At 49.4% G+C, this 25010-nt stretch overlaps 12 protein-coding genes across 12 annotated transcripts; 4 read left to right on the top strand and 8 right to left on the bottom strand.

Annotated features, from left to right (window-relative positions):
- Positions 1–115: 115 nt before the first annotated feature.
- N7473_004508 (uncharacterized protein) lies at positions 116–499 on the top strand (the record flags this gene model as incomplete). The annotated part of the gene is made up of 1 exon (XM_057150448.1): positions 116–499. The coding sequence occupies one exon, from the start codon at positions 116–118 to the stop codon at positions 497–499; it is 384 nt and encodes a 127-aa protein (XP_057010558.1).
- Positions 500–1114: 615 nt separating this feature from the next.
- On the bottom strand, positions 1115–1520 carry N7473_004507 (aconitase family protein; the record flags this gene model as incomplete). The annotated part of the gene is made up of 2 exons (XM_057150447.1): positions 1115–1323; positions 1457–1520. 2 exons carry the CDS (start codon positions 1518–1520, stop codon positions 1115–1117), a joined length of 273 nt encoding a protein of 90 aa, XP_057010557.1.
- Positions 1521–2299: 779 nt separating this feature from the next.
- On the bottom strand, positions 2300–2681 carry N7473_004506 (aconitase family protein; the record flags this gene model as incomplete). Its single annotated transcript, XM_057150446.1, has 2 exons — positions 2300–2602; positions 2673–2681. The coding sequence occupies 2 exons, from the start codon at positions 2679–2681 to the stop codon at positions 2300–2302; spliced, it is 312 nt and encodes a 103-aa protein (XP_057010556.1).
- A 496-nt stretch (positions 2682–3177) lies between these two features.
- Positions 3178–3423, bottom strand: N7473_004505 (uncharacterized protein; the record flags this gene model as incomplete). The annotated part of the gene is made up of 1 exon (XM_057150445.1): positions 3178–3423. One exon carries the CDS (start codon positions 3421–3423, stop codon positions 3178–3180), a length of 246 nt encoding a protein of 81 aa, XP_057010555.1.
- Positions 3424–6869: 3446 nt separating this feature from the next.
- N7473_004504 (A4/G1 family peptidase) lies at positions 6870–7685 on the top strand (the record flags this gene model as incomplete). Its single annotated transcript, XM_057150444.1, has 1 exon — positions 6870–7685. One exon carries the CDS (start codon positions 6870–6872, stop codon positions 7683–7685), a length of 816 nt encoding a protein of 271 aa, XP_057010554.1.
- A 2999-nt stretch (positions 7686–10684) lies between these two features.
- On the bottom strand, positions 10685–11164 carry N7473_004503 (uncharacterized protein; the record flags this gene model as incomplete). The annotated part of the gene is made up of 1 exon (XM_057150443.1): positions 10685–11164. The coding sequence occupies one exon, from the start codon at positions 11162–11164 to the stop codon at positions 10685–10687; it is 480 nt and encodes a 159-aa protein (XP_057010553.1).
- Positions 11165–12463: 1299 nt separating this feature from the next.
- mep20 (uncharacterized protein) lies at positions 12464–13649 on the top strand (the record flags this gene model as incomplete). Its single annotated transcript, XM_057150442.1, has 3 exons — positions 12464–12692; positions 12750–13559; positions 13630–13649. 3 exons carry the CDS (start codon positions 12464–12466, stop codon positions 13647–13649), a joined length of 1059 nt encoding a protein of 352 aa, XP_057010552.1.
- Positions 13650–14177: 528 nt separating this feature from the next.
- On the bottom strand, positions 14178–15028 carry N7473_004501 (uncharacterized protein; the record flags this gene model as incomplete). The annotated part of the gene is made up of 2 exons (XM_057150441.1): positions 14178–14678; positions 14753–15028. 2 exons carry the CDS (start codon positions 15026–15028, stop codon positions 14178–14180), a joined length of 777 nt encoding a protein of 258 aa, XP_057010551.1.
- Positions 15029–15724: 696 nt separating this feature from the next.
- On the bottom strand, positions 15725–17097 carry N7473_004500 (uncharacterized protein; the record flags this gene model as incomplete). Its single annotated transcript, XM_057150440.1, has 5 exons — positions 15725–15946; positions 16082–16727; positions 16780–16846; positions 16902–16924; positions 17000–17097. 5 exons carry the CDS (start codon positions 17095–17097, stop codon positions 15725–15727), a joined length of 1056 nt encoding a protein of 351 aa, XP_057010550.1.
- Positions 17098–17927: 830 nt separating this feature from the next.
- N7473_004499 (Sulfite oxidase) lies at positions 17928–19628 on the bottom strand (the record flags this gene model as incomplete). The annotated part of the gene is made up of 1 exon (XM_057150439.1): positions 17928–19628. The coding sequence occupies one exon, from the start codon at positions 19626–19628 to the stop codon at positions 17928–17930; it is 1701 nt and encodes a 566-aa protein (XP_057010549.1).
- A 628-nt stretch (positions 19629–20256) lies between these two features.
- Positions 20257–22336, top strand: N7473_004498 (glycoside hydrolase family 13 protein; the record flags this gene model as incomplete). The annotated part of the gene is made up of 5 exons (XM_057150438.1): positions 20257–20475; positions 20575–20842; positions 20919–21321; positions 21421–21759; positions 21829–22336. 5 exons carry the CDS (start codon positions 20257–20259, stop codon positions 22334–22336), a joined length of 1737 nt encoding a protein of 578 aa, XP_057010548.1.
- Positions 22337–22468: 132 nt separating this feature from the next.
- N7473_004497 (uncharacterized protein) lies at positions 22469–24758 on the bottom strand (the record flags this gene model as incomplete). The annotated part of the gene is made up of 4 exons (XM_057150437.1): positions 22469–23068; positions 23161–23644; positions 23774–24277; positions 24370–24758. The coding sequence occupies 4 exons, from the start codon at positions 24756–24758 to the stop codon at positions 22469–22471; spliced, it is 1977 nt and encodes a 658-aa protein (XP_057010547.1).
- Between the last annotated feature and the right edge of the window lie 252 nt (positions 24759–25010).

Raw genomic sequence — 25010 nt, 5'->3', positions numbered from 1 at the left:
GTCCAAGACTTTCCCTCAACTTTTCAGCATCCAAACCACCTCTTCAAACATCAATTATTAGAAATCCATCCTGTCCCATACCCCATCAAATATCCTTTGCCCGCCAACATCAAACATGAAGTCTGTCATCGCTGTCTGCTCCCTCCTGGTCGCAACCATTGCTGCCGCACCACTCGAGACTCGGGATGCCCCATCTGTGACATTTGCCCTCTCCAACGATAGATCTGGTGCCTATGCAGGTGCCTCTTTCTCTGCAGATGGCACTGATAAGACAATCGCATCTCTCTTTGGTACCTCATCTGTCGCATCGGGTGGTCAGATCCGGGCCACATCTGCCCAGCTGACGGCGTTCCCCCAAACCATTAGCTGTGTTCTCAAGAACAACGGAGCTACTGTCACCACTTTCACAGCTCAACACACTTACTTCGATCTTGATGGAAATCCCAGTGCTGCCACTCCTGTCGATGTCACTGGCGCCGTTATCAACTGCCATGCTTAATTGAACTAAACTAATGGAGCAAACTTTGGCCGACAACAGCTTATGTCTTGCTTAGAGTCCACTTCAACAAACGGGCCTTTTTTGATGTTCTGTATCTAGTTTTTGGTCAACTAATCAAATCATATTTAACATCTTTGCAACGGACTTCTAACAACTGATATACTCAACAAGATGGGATGCAACAAGTCTTTGTAGTATATCAAAAACCAGAACGCTTTATGAGGAAGAATGAGGTCAATGAAAATATCATGTAAACGTGGAGATAGAAGGCTGCGAGAAGTTTATGCTTAATTCATGCGGTGGAATAATCTGCGCAGAATGGCCCTAGAGAGGTATTTTTGTAGCTTACAATCCCGGTCTGTGTTCCCAATCGATCATTAGAGCAGTTCGGCGCTTCGCATATCAAATTTGATTGTTTTAGTAACGCTTTAGAGAGTATCCCTCTTTGAATAGGCTACAGAGCATAAATAGGCTTGGTTATATCCAGAAGCTGCGTATCAACTAATTCCATCCCATTATCCATGAGTTCAAAGTGTTGTAGTTATCATTCAAGCTCAGTCAGTGTCTCCGGTGGCATTATTCCCATTTCGCCCTTTCCAGAGTACTTTGAACTCATCATGACTTCGAAAACTTTGTTTCCAAACAGTTGAATTGCGGATGAAACGCCACCGTGGTCTGTAGCTCCTTCTCCATCTGGCTCAATTGAAATTGGAACTTTCTCTCAGCAACTTCTAAGGTGCGTTTATCAACGTCGATAGGAACATCAGCTCCTTCCGTTGCAGTCTCGAAGAATTGTTCATCCGCCATAGTAATTCCCAATAGCCCTAGATTTGGCATATTCCTTTGAAAAATTAATGCAAAAGATCTTGCAATAACACGTTGAACAGCGCACCCTGGTAAAATTTTGTTCAGTATGGCAAGGTTATTTCGCACCAGGAACTAGATATACAGTCTTACCAAGTAGAGCCATTACAGCCTGTTCGCGCGATGACCCACAGCCAAAACCTTTACTGGCAATCATGATGTTGAACCCTTAGCCAACACGATCGCAAAACACTGGATGTGTATACTGAAGACAATGAATTCCACTGCTTTTGTTGTCTATCATACTCACAAGAAACTCTGTTATCGCGAGCTTTTCTCGATCTGTCAATATTTGATTTGTTAAGTAAACCACGTGAGATAACGAGAATTGCCATCCAATATCTGTATCAATAAAGTCACCGAGCCTTTGGATCGCACCGATTAAGATATTTGTCGCAATATTCTCTGCGGTGTATTGATAGAACGGAGGATTAGTAAACCCCTCTAGCTTTTGCTGAGATATTCTTGGGATTGGATTAAGCGTTCCATACGGCTCCACATATTAGAGCTCAGCGAGTATACTTTGCTCTTCACTTGTTTCCACTCTCCTGAATTCACTCCAAACATTGGGGTCGATTGCTGCAAGCAAGTCGTGCAGATCAGTCACTCTCATCCCGAATGAAGATGCTGCTACTGTCGCGGCCGAGGCAAGATGTCCGATTGGCCCTATTTGGTTATGGTTAGTCACGCGAATCCATAGCAATGTGCTCGATCCTTCTCTACCTTTCCCATTCTGTTTTCAAAATTTCTGTTCTGGACGGCAGCCAAACCTCCCCAGAGCCAGCCTGGTCGGCTGACATGCCCACACAGTAACTACACCCGGCATTCTCATATATTTGAATGAGTCCCTAACTTGCGTAATTTGTGGAGGATGGGCATTGATCCCGGGACGACCTTTCTCACGCCTCTTTTCTGAACTCTTTTCCCTTGTCTCAACTATTGATCTAGGACGAGAGCACCAAGAATGAAATCCTCTTCTGCAGTCGTACACCCGCCAATAAGGCATCCATCTAGTTTCATTCCCTCGAAATCCCGAATAGGGACAACAGCATCGGGCTTGGGATATTTAGCCAAGAATGACCTCACGTTTCCCAAATCAATCTCATATATCGCAGCGTACACTGCGTCATCGTCGGGCTTGAAATAGGTGTTCAAATTCCTGTGTCGTACTAAATGGCGCTTCTGCACAAACTTCAGTGTGATTCGATCTGGTACAAAAATGCCAGTAACACCACCGAACTCTTGCGTAAATATGTCAATCCAAATCCTTGAAGTGAGTGACCAGCGGCGCATATTTTACTAGACGTACCGTAGTCATGTTGCAGATTGCAAACCTCGCGTCCGAAGAAAGGCGCTGAACACCTGGTCTAGTATATTCAACTATTCGATCAGAGGCAACAGTGTTTCTCTTCAGCTGCTGTAAAATGTACAGGATTATAGCTTTCCCGCCTATAGCAGGCTGCGGAACCCCAACCAAACGAATATTAATGAACTCTGGTACTTAAAACCACGTCTCTCCGGTTACAAGAGGCAGAGTGACATCTGCAGAACCCAATCCGATTGCAAGACATTCCAAGGCACCAGATGAGCATGTATGCGAATCCGATCCGACGACCACCATACCAGGCTGCGCACGCTCCCTGTAGAACCCTGTAAGCAGAATGGTATACTATAAAGCTATTTAGTTGTGCTAATTGGTTATTAAGATTGGTTTCATGGGATCCCCACATTCAGGCATTGGTAGTCTGTCATCTTGAATACCCTTTCTGCGCGCTCGCTTGCGTTAATCATGGCTTGCACTCTTGGCAGCTGATTTACTCTGGGGTCAACGCCATGGTCTCCAGCAAGCCATAATTGGTCATTCCGGAATATTCCTGGTTCCACAAGAGTTCATATGTTCTCTCCATTCCCTGGTGTTGCGGTCTCAGTATTGATGTATCATCAAGCACAATATTCTTCTCATTTACAGTCCAGGATGCCTCAGATGCGATGACCCAGTCCACCTGAACTCGAATCAGATCCCCGGGAACAACAAACCCTTCGTGTTCCATATCATTCATGGCAAATATCTTCTCGCTAAGTGCCATTCCCCGCCGGCCTATAGGACGTCATCCAATCGGCTCTGGGAGACCCTTTGCCCTATCTGCTGAATTCAGCGCCTCTAGCCACGCCGACGACAAGAAAATTATCTCAGCTTTCGGTGCTGGGCTTAGTTGACAACTCTCGGATATATTCAATCCACCGAAATCACTTGGCCGACGACAAATCTCAAGCACATCCTTCAAAGCATTTGCCTCTCGGGGGAAGACACTATCAGTGAACGCGGTCCACTGCAAAGCTTGGACAATGGGAGACATGAACCTACCCTTAGGAACCGCCATGGAATTATTGCGTGGCTGATATAGAACACCAATCAACTGAGCAATACGAGACCCCCGAAGTTGAGTCATTTTCGAGGTCTGGTTGACTTTCAATCAGTGCACCTTTTTTTTATAATTATACCAATACCAGGCGGAAACTCTACTGGTATTATCATCTATTTATGCAGCTGACAAAAGTCCAATATCTCGCCGAGGCGGGAACAGGCCGAAAACGGCCCTGTGCGCGGTGGGCCCTCTAAGGTACAACAAAGGGTACAAGGCGGTACCTTAGCAGTCACCTACCCTTTCAGTTCGCCAAATATCCAAGCTAACCTTACCTTAGCTGCACTAAACGAATTTCCTGGGTTGAATGTTCAGGTAGAATAGGGATACAAAAGTATGAAATAGCTTGATTCAGAATTAAGGTATCTGGAAGTAGTGATCTGCACTTTGTAGTTATTCGTTTCTCTGTGTTGGCCTGCTCCAAAATAGCTGTTATAAGCACAATCTGGCACATATGTATGGTGATAAGTATCCTAAAGTCCCCAACCCCATACCGAATTACCTGATGCATCAGCCAGAAGAAACTCATGCTCCTTCAATTGGCGAATCACAGTTAGGTCAAATTGGTCTCCCTGAAACTTTTCGTTTTTCATAACTCGGTCCCGGACGTTGGCGGTCATGTCTTTTGCAAGTATCATATAGAAGGGGGTTTATACCACCTCGACAGACAGTACGCTTCGCATACTTTCTTGATAGTCTTTATCAGAATTAATTCAAGGATACCTTTCTCATTCTCTTTATTTGAATAGTCTCAACTTTGTTTGGTATTTGTCCGATTTGCCTGTTAGGCCCAAAGCCTTCGCATGGGGAGGGTGTTGTGTGCATTTTCTGCCATGATTATCCTGCCCCGGTAGCCTTATCGGTCACGATAGATTTTTGCTACTGCAGTTTGAGCTGATCCGTTTCTTGACCTGTCTGTCAAGACCAGTGCTTCCCACGATCAATAGTTACCTTCAATGCTACCTACTGGCCCCACTCTAAGCATTAGAGTTTCTGCCTGGGTGCAGACGGAAGTACTGCTTGGTAAATCATAGTGCACACCAATTGGATATCAACAAGTCTGAATTGCTATAAAGCCCCTAACTATCTGGCAATTCATGTGGGCACAATAATGACTAATACATGCGGGTTTAGTTAACTAACTAACTACTTAACTTAAGTTATCTAGTTAGTTAGTTACTAAGTTAACTAGTTAACTATATCCCTTCCTCCGGGGTCCACTGCTGCTTCTGTTCCGTCAGGTGCCTTAGTGCCTGAGGTTACTATTGTCTGTCGAACACAGATAGGGCATATTACCGCTAGACCAAAAATGCACCATGGGCAACATTCTTAGTCATACGGGCCTTGTTGTTCCGTCATTGTCTTTCTTCTCAGGCAGTCAGGCTTACACTTCAGGTTCAAGGTTTACCTCCCCCTATTGTTTCCACAATCCTTATCTTGACCCTGTGAGTCCATAGTTTTTCTTACTTTTCACCTGCCTCTCCGAAATCTTGCTTGATCGCTATTCATGCGACGCGAATCCGGACTCCTCGTGACACAGTTCACCTATGGGCCGGTCTAGGGCATCGCTTGATCATCCGTAAACATACCACTGGTGACTTGGCCGCGGGGTTTCGGGTGTGATGCTCGAACCAAGTTAGCGTGTTCGGGCTTGGACCACACCAACTAAGTCGTGGCGCCCAATCTGGTCGTCGCGCGGGGCTGACTTTCCCCTGATTTTTCTTCAGGACTCGCAATGCACCAAAGGACGGGCTTTAGAGACCACGGCAAGCAGAAGCCCCTCAGCAAGCCTTCTCTGATGCACACACATTCATATCGCGGGAGGCGGAAATATGAGCGATCGTCAGTAACGGCAAAATCTAAACATCTTCCGATCTCAGACACAGGTATTCCTGTCTCATCTAGGCTCCCGCTCCATCCTCGGCAGTGTTGCTTGTCTAAAGCTTGGCCCTCACATCTTTCCCGTGGCTCACTGAAGGCGCATTTAGCCCTGGCGCCACCGTAACATTGCATCGGCGTCGCTTATCGCACATCACCTGCGTTATCCTCAACAGAATGGTCGATCGTTACCCAGTTGGCCCCGGCTCATCTGTACATGGTCATATCCGCTAAAAAAGACCCATTTCAAAAAGTCCACTGTCGTGGTTTTTTTAAAATTGACGGCCGCCTTATCATAACTTCAGGCATGGGTCCCCGTCGGGCCTCCGTGATATCTTCACCACAGTTCCCAGTAGTTGATGGAATGGCAACGCTACACGCTCCATTTAGCTAGCCCCATGTGCCTTGACGAATGCGGGGGCTGACCTTCTCGGCACTCTTCAAACAAGCCTTGACCAAGTGCATCAATCCGTTTATTGGCAGGTTTTGTCCGATACAAATCTTGCATATGGTGGGGTTATGCATTACTAGTGGAGGTCGGGAGTCTATTCATCCTTTTCCGTAAGTATTCAGGCATAGTGATATCTACCGGATGATGACTTTGCCCACAGCTCACAGCCCCATTTGGCTTGGCCTTTGTGCATGTATGCACTCGTAGATTGCTATATCATCTGGAAATTAAATGGCATTATTCTATGCTCCTGGATTTCGAAACAATATGACCCGTGTGGTCTGAGCCGGCGATATCGCGATGACCCCTTCATGTGAGCCAGAGTCACTAGATACGTTCTGCCCCGATCTCTGCAGACCGGCTCACGATACAGTGTCCAGGCTAGGCCGTCAAAATCATCGGTCTCCGACGGCGTGACGGTACTAATCACATAGGCCTGGATCCTTTTCCTTCCGTTGACCTATTGTCTTGCTTTGCTGCTGATGATGTTGCATCGACCCGATAGTCCCATGGCGCCAGCTTCGCTATCCACAGATTTGATTCGAAATAGGGGATATGCAGAAGAACCTCTGGCCAATTTGGCCCGTTTCCGTTGTTATCAAAAGAAGTGGTGCCTTGGTATCTATATAAAATCGAGGTCATCCTCCTCGTCTTCCTTTCCCACCTCCCCATCGCCTCACAGGATTCTCTCTATCTCGAACACAGATCACATCTTCCAGCTTTGAACCTTCTCTATCGTTGCACATTTGAAACCATGAAGTTCTCTACCACCATCTTGGGCACTTCGCTGCTTGCTACTGCGGCCATTGCAGCGCCCCTGACTGCCCAGCGCCAGGCACGTCATGAGGCTCGCCGACTTGCTCGCGCCAGTGGCCGTGAAAGCCACCCACCTTATAAGCCAGGTACCAACGAGGTTCTTCATCTGAACAAGACCTTGCATGAGCAATACAGCTCCAACTGGGCCGGTGCTGTGCTCATCGGCACTGGCTACACCGCTGTCACTGCAGAATTCACCGTTCCCACCCCCAAAGTGCCGTCTGGGGGTTCTTCGAGTACTCAATACTGTGCCTCCGCATGGGTTGGTATTGATGGAGATACTTGTGGCACCGCCATTTTGCAGACCGGAGTGGATTTCTGCATTCAAGGCAGCTCTGTCTCATATGACGCTTGGTATGAGTGGTATCCTGACTATGCTTATGATTTCAGCGGCATCAGTATCGCCGCTGGGAACGTGATTAAGGTGACTGTCGATGCTACTTCAACGACTGCTGGAACCGCCACAGTTGAGAATGTCTCTACCGGCAAGTCCGTGACCCACACTTTCAATGGTGGGGTCGATGGTACTCTCTGCGAGTACAATGCTGAATGGATTGTCGAAGATTTCGAGTCCGGCGGCTCCCTCGTTCCATTTGCCAATTTTGGAACTGTTACATTCTCTGGTGCTGAGGCTACTGACGGTGGTTCCACCGTTGGTCCATCCGGTGCTACCCTCATCGACATCAAGCAAAACAACAACATTCTCACTTCCAGCTCTGTTACCTCCAACAGCGTGACCGTAAAGTATGTCTAGTTGCAGAAGTCGATTGGGGCCAAGAATTTCAGCAAGCGAGTGAATGAGTAAGCGCAGAATGAATGGCTAACTTAGTTATGGTGCACATTATGTTGACGAGAAGAGGCATTCGGAGTATTTTGCACCCAGCCCACCCCTTTCCTCTCGAGTTCACTGGAAGTTCTAAATGCATACAAATTCATATTCTCTTCCAATACTCTCCTCTGTCCTCTAGCTTCCGCTAGGTACTTAAGTTCAAATAAAAATCAAGTCTATCGGGTAGTGTTTACCTACCCACTGGGGCAACAGATCTGGTCTACTTAAAATGTTAACCTTGAATGAATTTCGGCAACAGGTATACCGCTAATAAATGTCTGTTCCTTCCTTAAAAGATATTTCGCGATCTCGGACAGTCATCTGAATGTGTTGATGAAGGTACATGAGAAACTATGCAAAGCTCTAGAGAGGTGATCTTGCACACCCTGCCGGGAGATACAAATGTGCATGCTTGTACGACCTCGGCACCCAGTCTCCTACCACGAGTGGCTGTGACACAACGACGCTGGTGATTTTGTTTAAGCTGTAGTGTTGATGGGCTTTTTAGTTAGGGGGACACACACCTACATATCATGACCCCGTCAGTTCGTCCACAATCGAACTTGGCGTCGTGGCGTTTCACGACTTACCTCTGGTGCATAAGTTTTTCTCCCGCCTTGATATCCCTTTGACCAAGTTGTTTTTCAACTCGTGTCTACCAAGTATCGATCTCCAAACGGGCCGGCCCGTCCACATCCCAGCTAGTTTGAATGCCACCGAGAGAACGTTTGAAAAATGGAATCGCCAATCAATGTGATTTTCCTTGATGGGGGATACATCTTCCCATTGTCGGTACCAGATGATCTACTGCGTCCATTTGGACAGTTCGCGCTCAATCACAACCTAACTGCTATAATTCCGTCCATATGGACAATTGATCAAGGAATTGGCGATATTTTGAACTTACCAACGCTCTATGTAATGAAGAGCTTCGGACCTCAAATGCTGCGCAGCTTGTCATCTGGCTTTCTAGCCACCGTCAGGCAAAACAACCATGAAGTTTACGAGAAGGCATTAGTAGATCTGCAGACGACGAATAGTGTGCTCTTAAGCAGTTCTGTTGTAGCGATGGAACGTGATAATCCCGGGTCACATGCGCATGCCATTGTCGCCACGCCTTCCGGCCAAAAACTGCTTCGGATCAAGCAATTCCTCTTTAAGATTCCCCCCAAACCAGCTATCTTGACAGGTTTCGATTTAGACAACGAAGAAACCGGGTTGTTCTCTTATTTCAAACATACGGACTACTTCAGCGGTGTTCTTCGGAATACACCGATCGCTCAAAAAACGACTCTTTCTAACAGAGCTACTAATCCATTCATTTTCTATCTTCCAAGATTGCCAACCACATATACGCTCGGTCCAATACATACTCGGTCCTCTCTAACAGGTGTCAAATTTGGTAGTAACATCTCTATGTCCGCTGCGCAAGTTCAAAGTCAGATAATCGCTGAGACCAGCCGAGCTATTCCAGGGAAACATGCTCAGTTTGAAGCATTAATAAACCATGGGCCATATGCACTCCGCGTGTCCTCTGAATTGATTCGCAGTGGCTTCTACCAAAGTCTGAATGATCGGCAAGGTCGTTCACGCTCCTTTTGGACCGGAGCAGCTTGGCATACTCATGATAGCAGTCTGTTGTGGAACTTCACTGAAACAATTATCTCTAGAATGCAGCAAGATTGGACCTGATGGTTGCGGTGTCACAACAGCAACGTAAATTGAGACATAAGTGTCGATAAATTATACCAGCTTATGTGTTGGCCTGTGTTCTATTTGATGATACGTTGTTCACACCTATATGAGACTTGAGTCATTACTTTTATATCTGAAGCAAGTCAAAGTCCAACTATCTTTTTTTCCCTCTCAGAAATGGCAGGGCCCTTTCTTCAATTGGAATCGCAATCTTGCCGCAAATGACCGGAGAATAAAATATCTCGGCCGGGGTCATTTGGTAGAGAAAGGCCATAGAAGCGCGAAAACGCGTCTTGTATCACTTCATAGCAAGCTCCAAACCGGAGCACTCTCAGCTCGTTGAAATTGATCATTGTTGACGAAGGACGTGGATGGGAGTACTTTTGTCGTCCATAGTCGACAATAATATCGGCTGCCGCCCTGATTTCAGGTTGAATATCTTCTACAGCTACTTTCGTTCCCGTGCCCGTCAAATTTGCCGATGACCCGAGCAATGGGAGCTCCGCATTGGTTGCTAGCTTAGACAACTCTTCTTGGAACTCCCCTCCGTTAACAAGCATAGCCGCGGTTCCGTTGATAGAGCTTCGTCCAATAAATCGTGCGGAATTTTCTGTATGATCGGGTGGTCTGGACGATACGAGGCGACCCCCCCAACGGGAAGGTCCAGATCCACTGTCAATAGTCTAACCATTTCTGCCTCTCGAGAAGAGAGATTATGAATTTGTTTATGAAGATCGTAGTTGCCGATCATGGCATGGCGTTTATGTGGCTGGCGCCTTTTAGCCACAAATATGTGACGAATAGCTTCCGGGTCTATGGCAGCAATTCCATATCCCACATTACTTGGGATGATGGCAACCCCGCCATTTTGCAGTACCCTGAAAACGTCTTGCGCATCTTTCGTTGGTGATATCTGATGACTAGTACCGCCCTCAATCTTCTGCGTGAACCGATCCATACTCAAGCTCCGAAGGCAACCGCATTTACCAGGATGAGAAAAGCACTGATGGTTTAGTGATGAGACGGTTCGCTCAATTTTGTTTAAATATGTGGAGCTCAGAAAAACATAATTAAACAGAGAAAGGCTGACAAGATATAGACCGCAAAATATAGACCATTGATGTGCTCTATGGCACATGATGTTGGACCCTTCTAGAGTGGGTGGGGTTTGGGTTGAAGAACACAGTCAATATCCATGTTGATTCAATTCCAATCACAAAATACCCCGATTACTCAATATTGACAAGTGCAACATTTGACTGAAACTCACCGCGGCTTGCCCCTGAGAAGTCCGATAATTGGGATGCAGTGACATCAACCCGTGGCGCTTTCCATATGGCGTGCCAAATGCCTTGCGTAATAATAGAATAGCCATGACCTTCTTGTAGATTTACTCCTGGTAACTCGACTATCTTATCAATTGTTTGGCCTCCCGCAACCTCTATTAAGTCCCCTGCAGACGCCGGAAGCTTGCGGGATATTTTGAGCACGTCTAGAGGCAGAACTGTCCCGTCGGCAGTATCACGAACTTCGAACACACCCGAGACCGCGGCATGGGCGTCGAACGGGGTACCCCATCTCAGGAATGTCACAGGGTCACTCCCAAGATTTTGAACAGAAACTTTGACGGGTAGTGTGAAAGATGACTGCGCCTGGAGGGTCGGCAATTGGCAAGCCAGGGTGACTTGAAGCCCCAGACCCGGTTGCATTTCGTCAAGAATAGAGGTAGATGAGGAGTGATGTTGTCTGCAGTAACGTTATTGTTCTCGATTATCATAATTCATGACACGGATGAAATGCCGGTCTTTTATAACCCTGTGGTGGCAGCTCTTAAGCTACACATACTTTAACGATCCCGGGCTTGAGGCTAGGCTGCCTCGTCTATTGAGACATCCCCCATCTCGGATGCTGCCAAAGCCGTCGATTTCTCCGGGACTCAATCACATCCTTCCCGGTTCTTCCATGTTCCATCCAATCAAAAACAGCTTCTGATGCGCCAAGATCTGCAGCAGGATATAATTCCAACTCATGCCTGAGTCTGCGTGTAACCCTCCCCTCCGGACTTGGCACACTTTCTTATCAGCCGACAAATCCTATGGTGGAGGTCAGGCTGCGGGGCAGAATATCAAGGATATCTCCGGGGCACACCCTTAGTAAGTGTATTGAGATGGCTGAGACTGGGGTGGATTATCTGCAGTCAAGACATTTGAAAGTCTTGGGTGGTATCTTGGCGTCGGAGTCCGGGAATGATGCAGGGTCCGGTGGCTTGGCAAGCCTCTCAGCGGAGACAACGAGACTATTGGGTAGAGACTATTGGGTAGCCTCCGTCTGATATTAGCAAGGCTGGAACCAGTCAGAAACACAGAGTCCCTCTGCCGATCTTGCAGACTAGATCTATTATGCATAATGCGTGCTGGAGTATAACCCCATATTTGTTTCGGTCTACTTCAGATTGATCACGGGCTGTTACATCGCGGGTTTTGGTTCTCGCCAGGCTAGATATCACACCAATCAATGGAAAAGACAACTTTTTCCCTAGAGACTCGGAGGCCCCTCGGAGCCAAACACGAACAACGCTTGAAGTCCGGGTAATGGTGACAGAAACGGGCCTCCGCCGGGCCAAGGCAGTTCAGTGACCCTTCAACGCAGAGTGATCTTCAGGGAATATACCGATATCTCTAGATATCGAGGGATACTGACGAGATCCCGTCTGGGGCTTCCACCATCCTGTATGCGAGTCAAACAATTGGATCAGATCTGAGAAGATACTACCTTCTTTCTTTAGATATTCTCGCTGGCGATCACTTCAAGTCTCAACGGCATGATGCCTTCGGAGGAGCGGGGTCCATTGTTTTAGGATGCTCAAGGTTCCGAGAAATCTATAAATCAGAGCATGTTGCCCGCGATGATTAAGTGTATCAGTACCAACAAGCCCGAAATCAAGGTCAACAGCCGAGAAGAATCCTTTGAAAGATAAATTCAAATACTTGCATCTTGCAATATCCACTATGCGTTTTACAGTGTTCTCCGCTGCCGTTTTGGCCTTCGCACAACACGCGTACGCGTTGCCGGTCGAGGCCGAGCAAGCATCCGGTCTGGATGTTACCTTGAGCCAAGTCAGCGATACCCGCATCAAAGCTGTGGTCAAGAACACTGGTAATGAAGATGTTACCTTTGTGCACCTTAACTTCTTCCGCGACAGTGCACCAGTGAAGAAGGTCGCAGTCTACAAAGACGGTATGACTGACTGTCGTTCTATTTTTCCTTTCCATAAATGTACTGATATGCCTTTAGATGACGAGGTCACATTCGAAGGCATCAAGCGCCGATTCAAGCTTCAGGGTCTCACATCGGAAGCTCTCACAACGCTGGCTGCCGGGGAGACTCTGGAGGATGAGTTCGACATTGCGGCAACTAGCGATCTGTCACACGGTGGCCCTGTGGTGTTGCGTTCTAGCGGCCTGGTGCCTCTAGTGAACGAGGGAGCCGTCTCCGGCTATCTGCCGTATCACTCGAACGACCTCAAGATTGAAGTCGATGCAGTGAAGGCATCCCGTGTAAACAAAGCCGTGAAGCCACTCAACCGGCGCACTCAGGAGAGCTGCAGCAACTCGAGTCGCAAGTCAGCCCTCGAACGGGCCCTTCGGAACGCCGCGTCCCTCGCAACAGCGGCGGCGAAGGCAGCCCAATCCGGCTCCGCGTCCAAGTTCTCTGAGTACTTCCACACCACAGATAGTTCGACCCGCCAGCTTGTGGCTGCTCGTCTGCAGGCAGTCGCTAGGGAGGCCCAGTCGACCACCTCTGGGGGCACCAAGTACTATTGTACTGATGTGCTCGGATACTGTGAGACGAACGTGTTGGCCTACACGCTGCCATCTCAGAATGTCATTGCAAACTGCGACATCTACTATTCCGAGCTGCCGGCGTTGGCGAGCAGCTGTCACAGCCAGGACCAGGCGACAACCAGCCTGCACGAGTTCACTCATGCCCCGGCCGTCTATAGTCCCGGCACCGACGACCTGGGATATGGTTACTCGGCTGCAACCGCCCTCAGCACCAGCGACGCCATCATGAACGCAGACACGTATGCCCTGTACGCTAACGGTAAGTCCATTCTGGTTACCCCATACTTCCCCTATCCTCTGGACCTCCCAGAGACTAATTCAAGCGATAGCAATCAACTTAGGCTGCTAAGCTGGGTTCGTGAAGGTGAGAGTGGAGAGTTGAGTGGATACGGGGGGGTTGCGGGACGTGTGAGACACGAAAGGAGGTGCAGACCTGTGTCGCATGGACTGGATCAAGATCAACTGAGGATGATGAGCGTGACGTGTCGAACATGATGCTTGAGCATCCAAGTATATCGAAGGTTTTCGCCCGTACTGCTGTGAATCTGAAAGAGCATTTCGATTGGTCCAACTATCTCAATTTTCACCCGGTTCCAAAGGAAGTAGACTTCAATGGCGTAGATCGGCTCAGCGTTGTTGGTAGACCACACATCTTGGATATATTTCCACGGAAAGACAGACAGCGGGTAAGCATTGGTTGTCAGATCATTGTATATCAAGATGACGTGTTATGCTGCCGGAAAATTGCTTCATCAATCGCCAGTACGGAGGCGACTCGCCGCAATCCATATCAATGGTCGGCACGCGCTCCAGACGGATCCCTGATCTGACGAAGGTGGTCATCGTCGGCATTACCTTGCCCAAAATGCGGCTAAAGTTACTTCCGGTCCAAGATGTAGAGCCAATGGAAAGTTTCGGGGGTATAGGCAGAGGAAGACACGGGCCCTGGTGGCGCTTTCAAAGGTATGCGCGATCGCAGCGACCAATATCTTTCGAGAAATGGGCGATTATCAAATCGCAGGCTGGAATATGATAATACAATCCACGTAGTTTCCTTGCGGCTCAAGGGGACTAGGTGCAAAGCAAGTACCTCCACTGGCGATGGGGCGATCGAGGGCTTCCGAGAGAGGATTTCTTTGATAGTTGGGCACAGACGAGACATGTCATCAGTCACGGTAAAATACTGAGTGTCAGAAGTGTCGATCGCGTCACTCGTACTTTTGTCTATAATCACGTCAAATGGTGCGAAGCGAGACACGCTGGAGACATCGTCCCAAGAGAGCAAATCAGCGCGGTGCCAAGCCATGGCCTGGTCGGGAGGTATTTGGTATTCGGCATCTTGTCCAAGACGAACAGCTTCGGCGGAAAAATCCACGTTCTTCATATAAAAATGGTCAGTATGGCCGCGCGGTATAACGCAAGGCAAGACCTAATGGATTGTCCAACACTTACCACAATACCACGTCCCTTCCACTGCCGCTGAACGCAAGCATCTCGCAACTTCGGGCCCAGCTTTGAGACACCCGGCCCAAGGTGCAAGACGCGTGGAGTCTGCTCATCGAAGCCAGAACGGTGTTCCAAGTCTGACAAGACAGCTTCAACCAAAGCTTCTCCAGAGTTGAGCCATTCGCCGACATCCTGACCGGTCGCAAATCTGGTATCCCAAAACTGGGGATTATCATAGTCCGGGGCGCCGGCAACTCTAGTGTGAGTTCTGTGGCTTGACATACTAGTATGAGTAGAATCGCATGAAGTGACCAGAAAGAAATCTTGGTAGTCTCTTTAAATCAGCGCGTCGATCGGACGAGTTTTTGTCAGTGTCATGTGACCGAGTGGACCAACCACCTACGTACTGTATACCAGTTGCTGGGCTCAACCCAAAACTAAGTGAAACGATAATGCAGTAATCCCCAGCTGATCAATTATTAAACTCTCTTGTTGCCATTTTTAGAGGGAGGATTGACAATATTTGGATGAGATGATGATTTTAATTCATTTGCTGTAGATTCCTGCTACATTACGGCTTTCATGCATGGTCCTGCCGTACGATTCCACTGACTTCCAGCCAGCGCGACTAACACAAGAAGCTCTGACTCCGGAAAACAACTCTGGCACATAAATGATGGATTACTTCATAGATAATATCTTCGTAGTATATCTATAGAATGCAAGGCGCTAGTAGAAAAGGCAGACGTACCGGCAATGCACAGATATATATTATCTACAACGAGGTACCATTGAGCAAAGAAACTCGTACAAATTCCGGTTCATGATTCTGTCCTGGAGATGCTGATTTCATTTGCCCTGGTTCTGTACATATACCATTCCAAGGGTTGGAAGCTGCAAAGATACTTTATGATTTTTCTATAACCTCGGCCTTACCCATACTCATACCCCTGTTAATTCGACGGATGGCGAGTCCGATCAGTCCTGTCTCGCCGGAGCAAGCTCAATCTTGCCCACAATAGCGTCAATGTTTGCCATGACCTCCGGCGTCAGCTTATCGAGAACCTGCAGTGACTTGACGTTCTCGACGATCTGTTGGGGGTTCGATGCACCCGTGATGACCGAAGAAACGTGCTCATTCTTAAGGCACCAAGCGAGCGCTAGCTGCGACTGCGTGACCCCGAGTTGATCGGCAATAGGCTACAGAGAGAAAGTACTTAGTCTGCTGGAATATTGGATCACAGAACTGAATCACGTCGGTCACGAGAGAAACCAAGGCAGAGAGACTGCTCTGCTACGACAAGTAGCCAGATGGTGCTATCAGCGGGCACATACCTTGAGCTTGATCACCTTGGCGATCGTTTGCCTCCATTCATCGTTACCATACATCGAGTCCCTCACCATGTTGCTAAATTTGTCGTTGCTTTCGGCAAAACGCGATCCTGGGGGAGGTTGATCAGGCGAGTTGTTGTACTTGCCGCTGAGCAAGCCCATTTTGATTGGGCTAAAGACGGTCAGGCCGAGGCCAAACCGGCTGTACAGGCGCTGAAATTCGCCCTCGACCTTCTCTCGAGCCAGCAGATTGTACTGTGGCTGCTCGACCACTGGGGGGATCAGGCGCAGCTCACGGGCGATGCCACAGGCCTCGGCAATCTCGTCCGCCGACCACTCGGATGTTCCCCAGTAAAAAGCCCAACCGCGCTCAATGACGTGGTTGAAGGCCCGGACCGTCTCCTCCATCGGAGTCAGCCGGTCGGGCCTGTGGGCGTAGACGATATCAACGTATTCGAGGTTGAGACGCTTCAGAGACCCCTGGAGGCCCTCGACGATGTGCTTGCGGGAGAGTCCGTGGTTGTTGACGAGCACCTCCCCATTGGCACCGCCCCAGTTGAGTTTTGTGCTCACGACAATGTCGTTGCGCTTCCACCCGAGCTTCTCAATGGCCTGGCCCATGACAATCTCAGACTGACCATCCGCGTAGCTGTAAGCTGTCAGTTGACTCGCATCGACATCGATTTCACGGTCAAACTCACCTCTCAGCGGTATCGAAAAAGTTAATACCGCAGTCGTAGGCCTGCTTCATGCAAGCAATGGTTTTTTCTATTTCAGTGAGCTTCCGCCTGGCGCATCATGGAGGATCAGACTCAAAACAAACCATTCTCAACGTGCCCTCCAAATCTAGAACAATCTCGTCAGCATTTTGAAATTTGAAAATTGCGATTCACAGCCAGCGCCAAGCGAGAGTCAACATACGTGAGCCACCCCCCGAGGCCTAGAACCGAGACATGGAGACCCGAATTCCCCAGCCTGCGGTATTGCATACCCGTGTTCCTAGGTTCCGACCACGCCATATCTGTCTGGGATTTGCTGTTGGCTAAGAAATGAAATTGACGAGAGATTCGAGCACTTGGCAAAGTGAAGCCTGGAAATCTTGCTGTGGAATGAATAGGATAAGGGAAAGAAAAAGAAAAAAGGGCGACGTACGGAGCTTCAAAAAAGACCCAAGGTTATTGGTTAAAAAGAAACATCGGGCCGTGCGACGCGGGGGCCGAGAGCGGTTAGGCCAATCCAGTGCGCCGGTGAAATTCTCGGAGTAGCGGAGTATCGGGGTGCCCATCGTAGGATTTCCACTCATGAGTCGTGATGAGAAAGAAGCACGCCAATACGTTCTAGGAATATGGTTGTGGATATACTACGCTTCTAATCAACGTGGCCATTAATTTGCTCAACGGGCGGAGGTGGCGAGGTCTAGATTACAGTAATCACCAACTTCTAAAACAAATTAAAGAATACATGAACAATAGAAATAAGCCTGGAAAATCAGGCAGCAAAGGCCCTGAGAATACATTCCATTCTGAAAGCTGTCTTGGAGAGATTGCCCAGCCCCCTAGAATAATGGCGGTAGGTGGAAATTGACGGAGTATGGCTTCGACAAAGATTTACAATCGGGTTCTGTAGAACTCCTGAAATTTGGGCCTCCACGTAAAGCAGTCTCAACAATTTCATGCAAATTTCAGTAAAAAATGCTGTTCAAAACAAAGGTATTATTATGCTAAAAAATGAATGCTGACGCAGAAAGCAGCCTAGAGGGTGACTCAAAGCTAAGATATTTCGATGGAGAACAATGAATCAGAAAAAAAAGTCAAGGTCGCTCAATGCTGCTGTGTACGATCCATCTCTCTCACGATAGCTTTGCGCGATCCCATGCCGTCGCCAGATTGCCCCTCGCATTGAAAATGCTCTCGTAAGTGTGTGGCTGGGTATTGTATGCCTCATCAGTGGCCTTGACCACCAATACAGCCTCAGAAAATGCCTTGCCATCATAGGGAACCTGCCCCTTGTACCTCCAACGCTTCCAGCACCATGCCCTACTTCCACTCACTTGAGCCTCATCATCCAACAGTTCAGCCTCGTGCCATGTCCTGCCCTCGTCGATACTGACATCCACACGGATAATCTCGCGCCCTCCGCCCGAGTATGCATAGCCTTCTGCGCAGATGGATTCCACCTCACCCTTGCTGTCCCTGGTAGGTTCAACGCGTGTGATTGCTGACGTGACGGGCATCTCCTGTATCGATCGAGCCTTTTGCCAGTCCGGATTCTTGACGTCGCTTGGGCAGAAGCTCTTGTAGTCGCGCTGCTGCCACTGGGTCGGAGACTCGTCCTCGGATACCGTGATCTGAGATAGCCACTTGACACTGCGTGCTGCAACCGTGCCCGGAACAATGACCCGGACAGGGTAGCCATGATCTCGCGGCAACTCGGCCCCGTTCATGTCAAAGGCTAACAGGACATCCCCCCAAGGATCGATGGCCTTGCGGATAGGGATGGACGCTCCGTACGCCTCCATGGCCGAGAAGTGGACATGTTGAGCATCGGCTGGCAGCTTCTTAATATCCAGACCAGCGTCGGCGAGGACGTCGACAAGCTTGACTCCTCCCCACTCGGCAGTCGAGATGGCACCGGCTTTCCACTGCAGGCCATTTGTTGGCCCTGCACCGTCCGTCATGGACTTGCGGCGATTCCCGGCACACTGGAGCGTAGTCGTGACCTTGTGCCTCTGAAATCTTTCTTTTAGTTCCTTGACAGTGTATGTCCTCTCACTCCCGTCCGTCAGCTCGATGGTGATCTTGTGTTCTTCTCCATCCACGGCGGGGACCCAAAAATGGTTTCGGACATAAAACAACTCATTCGGGGTAATGAAATCTCTGAGACCTCCCTCTGGCGTCTCTGCATTTCTTGGACATGGCGTCAGGGTCAAGAGTCGCGCATCCCGTTCCGGGTCATTTTGAAATGGGTCGATGATGGCGTCCTGGGGTACCCGGCCATCCTTCAAATCAAGACCGTCTATCTCGCCGATCTTGTACTGCTCTAGGATTTCGTAGACGTCTGCCCGTTTATGAATTGTGAAGATGTCCCAGTAGGGTTCCAGGCTGCCTCCCGCGGCGGTTAAGATCACTTCACCCCCGGGATGAGCCTGGACCCAGTCTGTAATGTCGTACACCGAAGTCCCCCGGATAACCCAGGGATTCTTGGATGATCCGTCGTGCTGCTTAACCTCAGCCAAACGAAATGTTTTGATCTTGGCTTTTTTGACCTTGCCCTGAGGTTTGCCGTATGTGTCGTCGCTCAATAATTGGAGGGAGGCGGCAGCGATCCCAACAGCTATGGCACTTCTGCTTGCGAGGAAAGCCCACGACCTACTGGGCTTAGGACTGGGGCGTGCATGATGCGAATAGTGCCTGATCCCTCCCAGGTCTGTTGGTCGGGGTAGGTGACGAGGGATTCTTGTATGGTGGGCACAGCTTGTCCAGCAGGAGCTTTCTAAACGTGCTAGCAGACGGCTGGAGATGGTGTACTTGAGCGGCATGATCGTGAGCATCCGTGAGTAGTTGCAATATGTCCAGATCTCAACTCTCGCAACCCGTTGAAGTATCGAAGAGTGTATTCAGCCACCAGACACATTCCTGAGCGTCTCTCGCCTCCATGTTGTAATATTTTCTCGCGTGGATGGAAGCTCGCGCCTTCGGAGATCATTGGATCGGCGATTGAAACAATCGGCGATTGCCACCCAGGGGCATACTTCATAAACCCACGTGAGACGCAAGCAGTTGCGGGCTCGGCTATTGGCGGCGTGTAGTTCTGTACCCCACATTCTACTCTATGGTCCACTACATACAGACTCAATATTCTGGGGTAACGCTCTGAACGGAGAAATTCTCGGACACAATGTAGCCCTCCACATTAACAGCCCATCTTCATTCACGCCGAAACCCACACAATTCATGCCCACCCAAAGACGAGTCGGAGAAAACATCGGTCGACATTTCATAAGATGTGTCATTTTTGAGGCTAACTACTTAGAGGGAATCTCAGGTCGGCCCCCCTCTCCCGTAACAACCACCTCGCCGGTTCAAGACTCTCAAGTCCGTGTTTGCATACCACGAAAGAAGACAAGACTTATTCCAAACTTTGATGGTGCCTTGATCAGTCTTACAGTAGAGGAAAACATGTCACCACATCAAGTCCAAGACCCCCCGACCGAGCAACGGCGGGCTAGCTGGAAGGAGGCCTCCGTATACCAGATATGGCCTGCCTCCTTTAAGGACTCGACGGGGTCGGGCACAGGAGATTTGAAGGGTGTCATTTCCAAGGTCGATTATCTCAAGACGCTGGGCATCGATGTCGTCTGGTTGTCACCCATCTTCGAGAGCCCTCAAGTTGATATGGTTAGTTTCACATACCATCGTCAGACGGAAACACGATTGCGGCGCAAAAAGCCAGTCTTCCATTCTTCGCCTTGACTAATGCAACTCTTCCACTCCCAGGGATACGACATCAGTAATTACCGTGTGATTGATCCACGGTATGGTTCCATTGAGGACGTAATTGTGCTGAGGGACAGGCTCCACGAACGAGGCATGAAGCTCGTCATGGATCTCGTCATGAATCATACTAGTGACCAGCATGAATGGTTCAAACAGTCGCGGAGTTCTGTCAAGAACAAATACCGTGACTGGTACATCTGGAAGCCTGCCCGGTTTGATGCTCAGGGCAACCGACAGCCCCCTAACAATTGGCAGAGCCATTTTCAAGGTACGTCGAGTTTATCCTAAAGATTTCCAAGGGCCACGAAGGAAAATGGGTTATTTAAATTAATCTTCATATTTAGGGAGTACGTGGGAATGGGATGAATGCACCGGAGAATACTATCTCCACCTCTATGGCAAGGAACAGCCGGACTTGAACTGGGAGAACCCTGCGGTTCGCAAAGAGGTGCATGAGACGATGCGGTTTTGGCTCGACCGTGGAATTGACGGTTTTCGTTTCGATGTCATCAACTTCATCAGCAAGGGCACGGAGTTTCCAGACTCATCCAGCGATTTCTTCCCGGGGTCTGAGTTTTATGCCGCTGGGCCGCGACTCCACGAGTACCTGCAGGAGCTGGGACGAATCCTCAAAGAGTATGATGCTTTCAGCGTGGGCGAGATGCCATGCGTCCATGATACGAAGGAGATCATCAAGAGCGTTCAGGAAAACCGAGGCGAGTTCAACATGATTTTCCATTTTGAGCTGTAAGTGCTGTCAACCCCTATCACTCCTATAGCAAGGACAAAAACGCGGGGCCTTGCCCACGTTCAGTGTTGAAAATGTCAGAATGCTAATTGACATAGCATGGACATTGATCACGGAGCAGACGGCAAGTTCTTCCCCGGCCAGTGGTCTCTGTTGGATCTCAAGAGAACGGTCAACAAGTGGCAACAATTCATGTACCAGAACAATGGCTGGAATGCCCTGTACATGGAAAACCACGATCAGCCGCGGGCCGTGAGCCGCTTCGCCAATGACAGCCCCAAACATCGCGTTCAGAGCGCCAAGATGATTGCAGTCTTCCTCGGACTACAGGCTGGCACTCCTTTCGTCTACCAGGGCCAGGAGCTAGGCATGCACAACGTGCCAAAAGACTGGCCTATGGAGGAATACCAGGACATAGACTGCTTGAATCATTGGAGGTTCGTGACCAAGCTATCTGGTGACCAGGCTACCGGTTTTATTGAAGTAGATGCTGACTCCTCAGAAAGACTCAAAGGTCAAGACGCCGACTATGAAACGCGGGAAATGTTCCGGCGGGAATATCAGAAAAAGTCTCGCGACAATGCGCGCACCCCCGTGCAATGGGATTCAAGCAAGCACGCTGGGTTTACCTCCGCTGAGAAGCCCTGGATGGCGGTCAACCCCAACTACACCATCATCAACGCCGCTGCCCAGCTTGAAGACCCCAACTCGGTCTTCAATTGCTGGCGATCGGTCCTAGAGGCAAGGAAGAGGTATAAGGACATTGTCGTGTACGGGCGCTTTGATCTCGTAGACGAGAATAACGACAAGATCTTTGCGTACTCACGGACGGCGCCTCAAGGTCGGGTCCTAGTGGTGTGCAACTTTTCAACTGAGAAGGTTGAATGGGTTGGTGTTCCAGCTACCGTTCAAGAGGTGATTCTGACAACGACTGGTCGATCTCGAGAGGGTCTTCAGGGGCCCGAGGTACAGTTGGAGCCCTTTGAGGCCATTGCCCTGTTGGTAACGGAATAGCCAAGCCGTATTCTCTAGCTTCCATATGACCAAAACTCCAAGACTATATTACATGGCTTCATATCCTTAAAGTCCAGCCAAAACCCGATCAGAGTGGGTATATCACTAACATTGTTCACATGTACGCTCTCTCTACCCCGAAGCCGCGCCAGTGAACTGCGAGTCCCAGCTCTCATTAGAATCCCAAATTGCGTTATTGGCAAAAAGAAATTCCACAGTCCCCGCAGATTCAATATTGCCGAAAGATCCTTGAAAAACCTGCGCCTGGTTGAATGGATCTTGATCGGAGGAAAGCAGTATGTCGGGGATGTTGTGGTCCCAGCTCACCACTCGTAATGTCGGGACAATATCAGTGGTATATTGTGAGAGTTCTTGTCCCTCTGTGTTCACCTGCTGCTCATAAATTTCTGCGGGTCGTAATGACGGTGGATTTGATAGAGGTACGGATTGGGACTGTTGACTTGAATATAGCATTCTCTCTCCGGATAGTGGCTTCGACGAGGGGTCATAATCGGAGATTTTGTAGATGCGCGGGCTAGGACGAAGCAGGGCTTCTGATATGCGAGCATGCAGCAGTGGCAGGAGAACCTTGTTACCTCCACGACAGGAGGCCAGCTTGCTCTGGAGCCGGAGGAGGATCTCCCTGGGGATATCGAGTGAGATTGGCTGGCCGTTGAATTCGGTCGTGACCGAGTCAGTCACGGCCTTCGCAATCTCATAAATTTTGTACTCCTATATATACGAAACAGATGTGTGCGCCTTGCAGTTAGTCATCTGACGCTGAGCTTGCTCTCATCTTCATTCAGGGTGTTTTTGTTGCTAACCATGGCTGGTCCGTGGGCCTCTATCGCAGAGCTAGGAAGGTGAGACATTGTTTCGAGAAAATCCTTGGCAATCTGGATTGGATGCGAGAGTGAGGTTATATGCTGCTGTGACGAGTCAAGAGTAGATCTGCGACGCATCGATGCCCTCCATAAGATGGCCTGCATCCACTGGGTCGTGACGCAGATGTCCGCCATCTGAACGTCATTAGTCTCCTTCAATTGAATTGAGGCCTCTCGTAGCTGATGTTGGAGCAGACTGAAACTGTTACGGTTCAGGGCATGCATGCCTTCGTATGGGGGGAGCTGAATCTCGTCTGAGGTATGCAGAATATCAAAAGCGCCAGACTGGTCAAACATTAAGAAGAGACTCACGAGCTTCTTGAATGCAGGTAAGACATGGGACTCGTCGTCGGCTTCGTCGAGGTTGATGAAGCGGGCATTGTATCGCAGCATGACGGGCAATTTATGAAGCATCGCCACCCCTCTAAGCAAAAGATGATATCAGTCAAAAAGCCAACCCAGAAAAGGGAGATAGTTGAGTCAGGCCTGGCCAGGTACTCAGACACCTCGCGTAGTTGGCAATTTCGACCAGCGAAACGTGGATCGACCTTACCTTTCGGTGACAAATAGCAAGGACAAGATCCTCTGTCTCATCTGCTGCTCGCGGGTCGACAATGAAGAGTACGTTGCCTCTCGGTGCAAGCCCATTATTTGGGCAATAGTAATGGCCTCCCGGAGGTAAAGCAAGGATCTCGACCCACCCGGCGATCGGTTCTCATGATAGACGTGTAAGAAGAAGGACACGCGCAGGGCATTAACATTCATAGTAGAGTCCCCTCCATCCTTTCGGAGCAGCTCAATGGCCCGTTGGCACTCAGCCTCCATCGAAGCCGCCGTCGCCATATCCCCGTTCTCGGGGCTATCTAGCTTGAGCTGGGCGATGGTTGCAGCCCCAATGGCATTCGCCAGGGCATAGGCGTCCATGTTGTTCGGATCGCGGTGAATGTTTCCCATGACCTCTTCGACGTCAACAATGGGCCATACCGGGAACAAGCGCAGTCTGTAGACGCAAAGTCGCAGGACTAGGGATGATGTCGATGTCCGGCTGGGCTCGTCGCTGTATGGTTGGTTAGCAGGATCCCTCTTTCGTTTTTAGGTCTCTTCGCAAGATCATGCTTGTCTAGAGGCATATGAGAGGATGCCACCTACCTAGTACGATTTGTCGAGGATAGAGCATTTGAACCAGGGGTTGTGACTTCGTGGGTATCACTGGATGGCGACGGTGTACTGGACGACCTCGCTGGTGTTATCTGACCCGGCCTTCTCCCACTAGGACTCCCTGCGATATCACACCAGCCATAATCCTGCTCTTGTTGCTGCTGCTGCTGCTGCTGCTGCTGCTGCTGAGTCGCAGTGATCCGCCGGATCGTCTTAGCACGCAAGCCTCTTGGGCCTCGCACCAACGGACGCTTGTTGAAGGTACATGAGATGCCAGCAGCCACACAGCCTGAGCATGGCGACTCACTTGAGCACTTGACCTTGCGGAGCTTGCAGGCGTCGCAGGCCCATTTAATTATATTTCTTGTAGGTTGCGGCATTGTCTTTTCTAGCGGATGCGGGGAAGGGCGAGATTATTGGAGGGTAGAAACGGGCTAGCCACTCGGAAGTGCTAGCACAAATAGGGCTTAGCCTTGTGCGACGCGGAAGAGTTGAACGCCGAGTGGTGGCGACCTATCAAAGCCCTTCAATCAAGTGGAAAATGGAAGCCGAAGGCCCAGCAGGACATGCCCGTCAAGAAAATCATGAATTAAAGGGGTGTAAATCGTGTGGTTCCGCACCACCGAGGAGAG

The sequence above is a fragment of the Penicillium subrubescens genome (genome assembly GCF_028828155.1).
Source record: "Penicillium subrubescens strain IBT 31985 chromosome Unknown utg000003l_segment0_segment0, whole genome shotgun sequence".
Taxonomy (NCBI): Eukaryota; Fungi; Ascomycota; class Eurotiomycetes; order Eurotiales; family Aspergillaceae; genus Penicillium; species Penicillium subrubescens.
The sequence above is the reverse complement of the archived record's forward strand: the minus strand, read 5'-3'. Positions and strand labels throughout refer to the sequence as shown.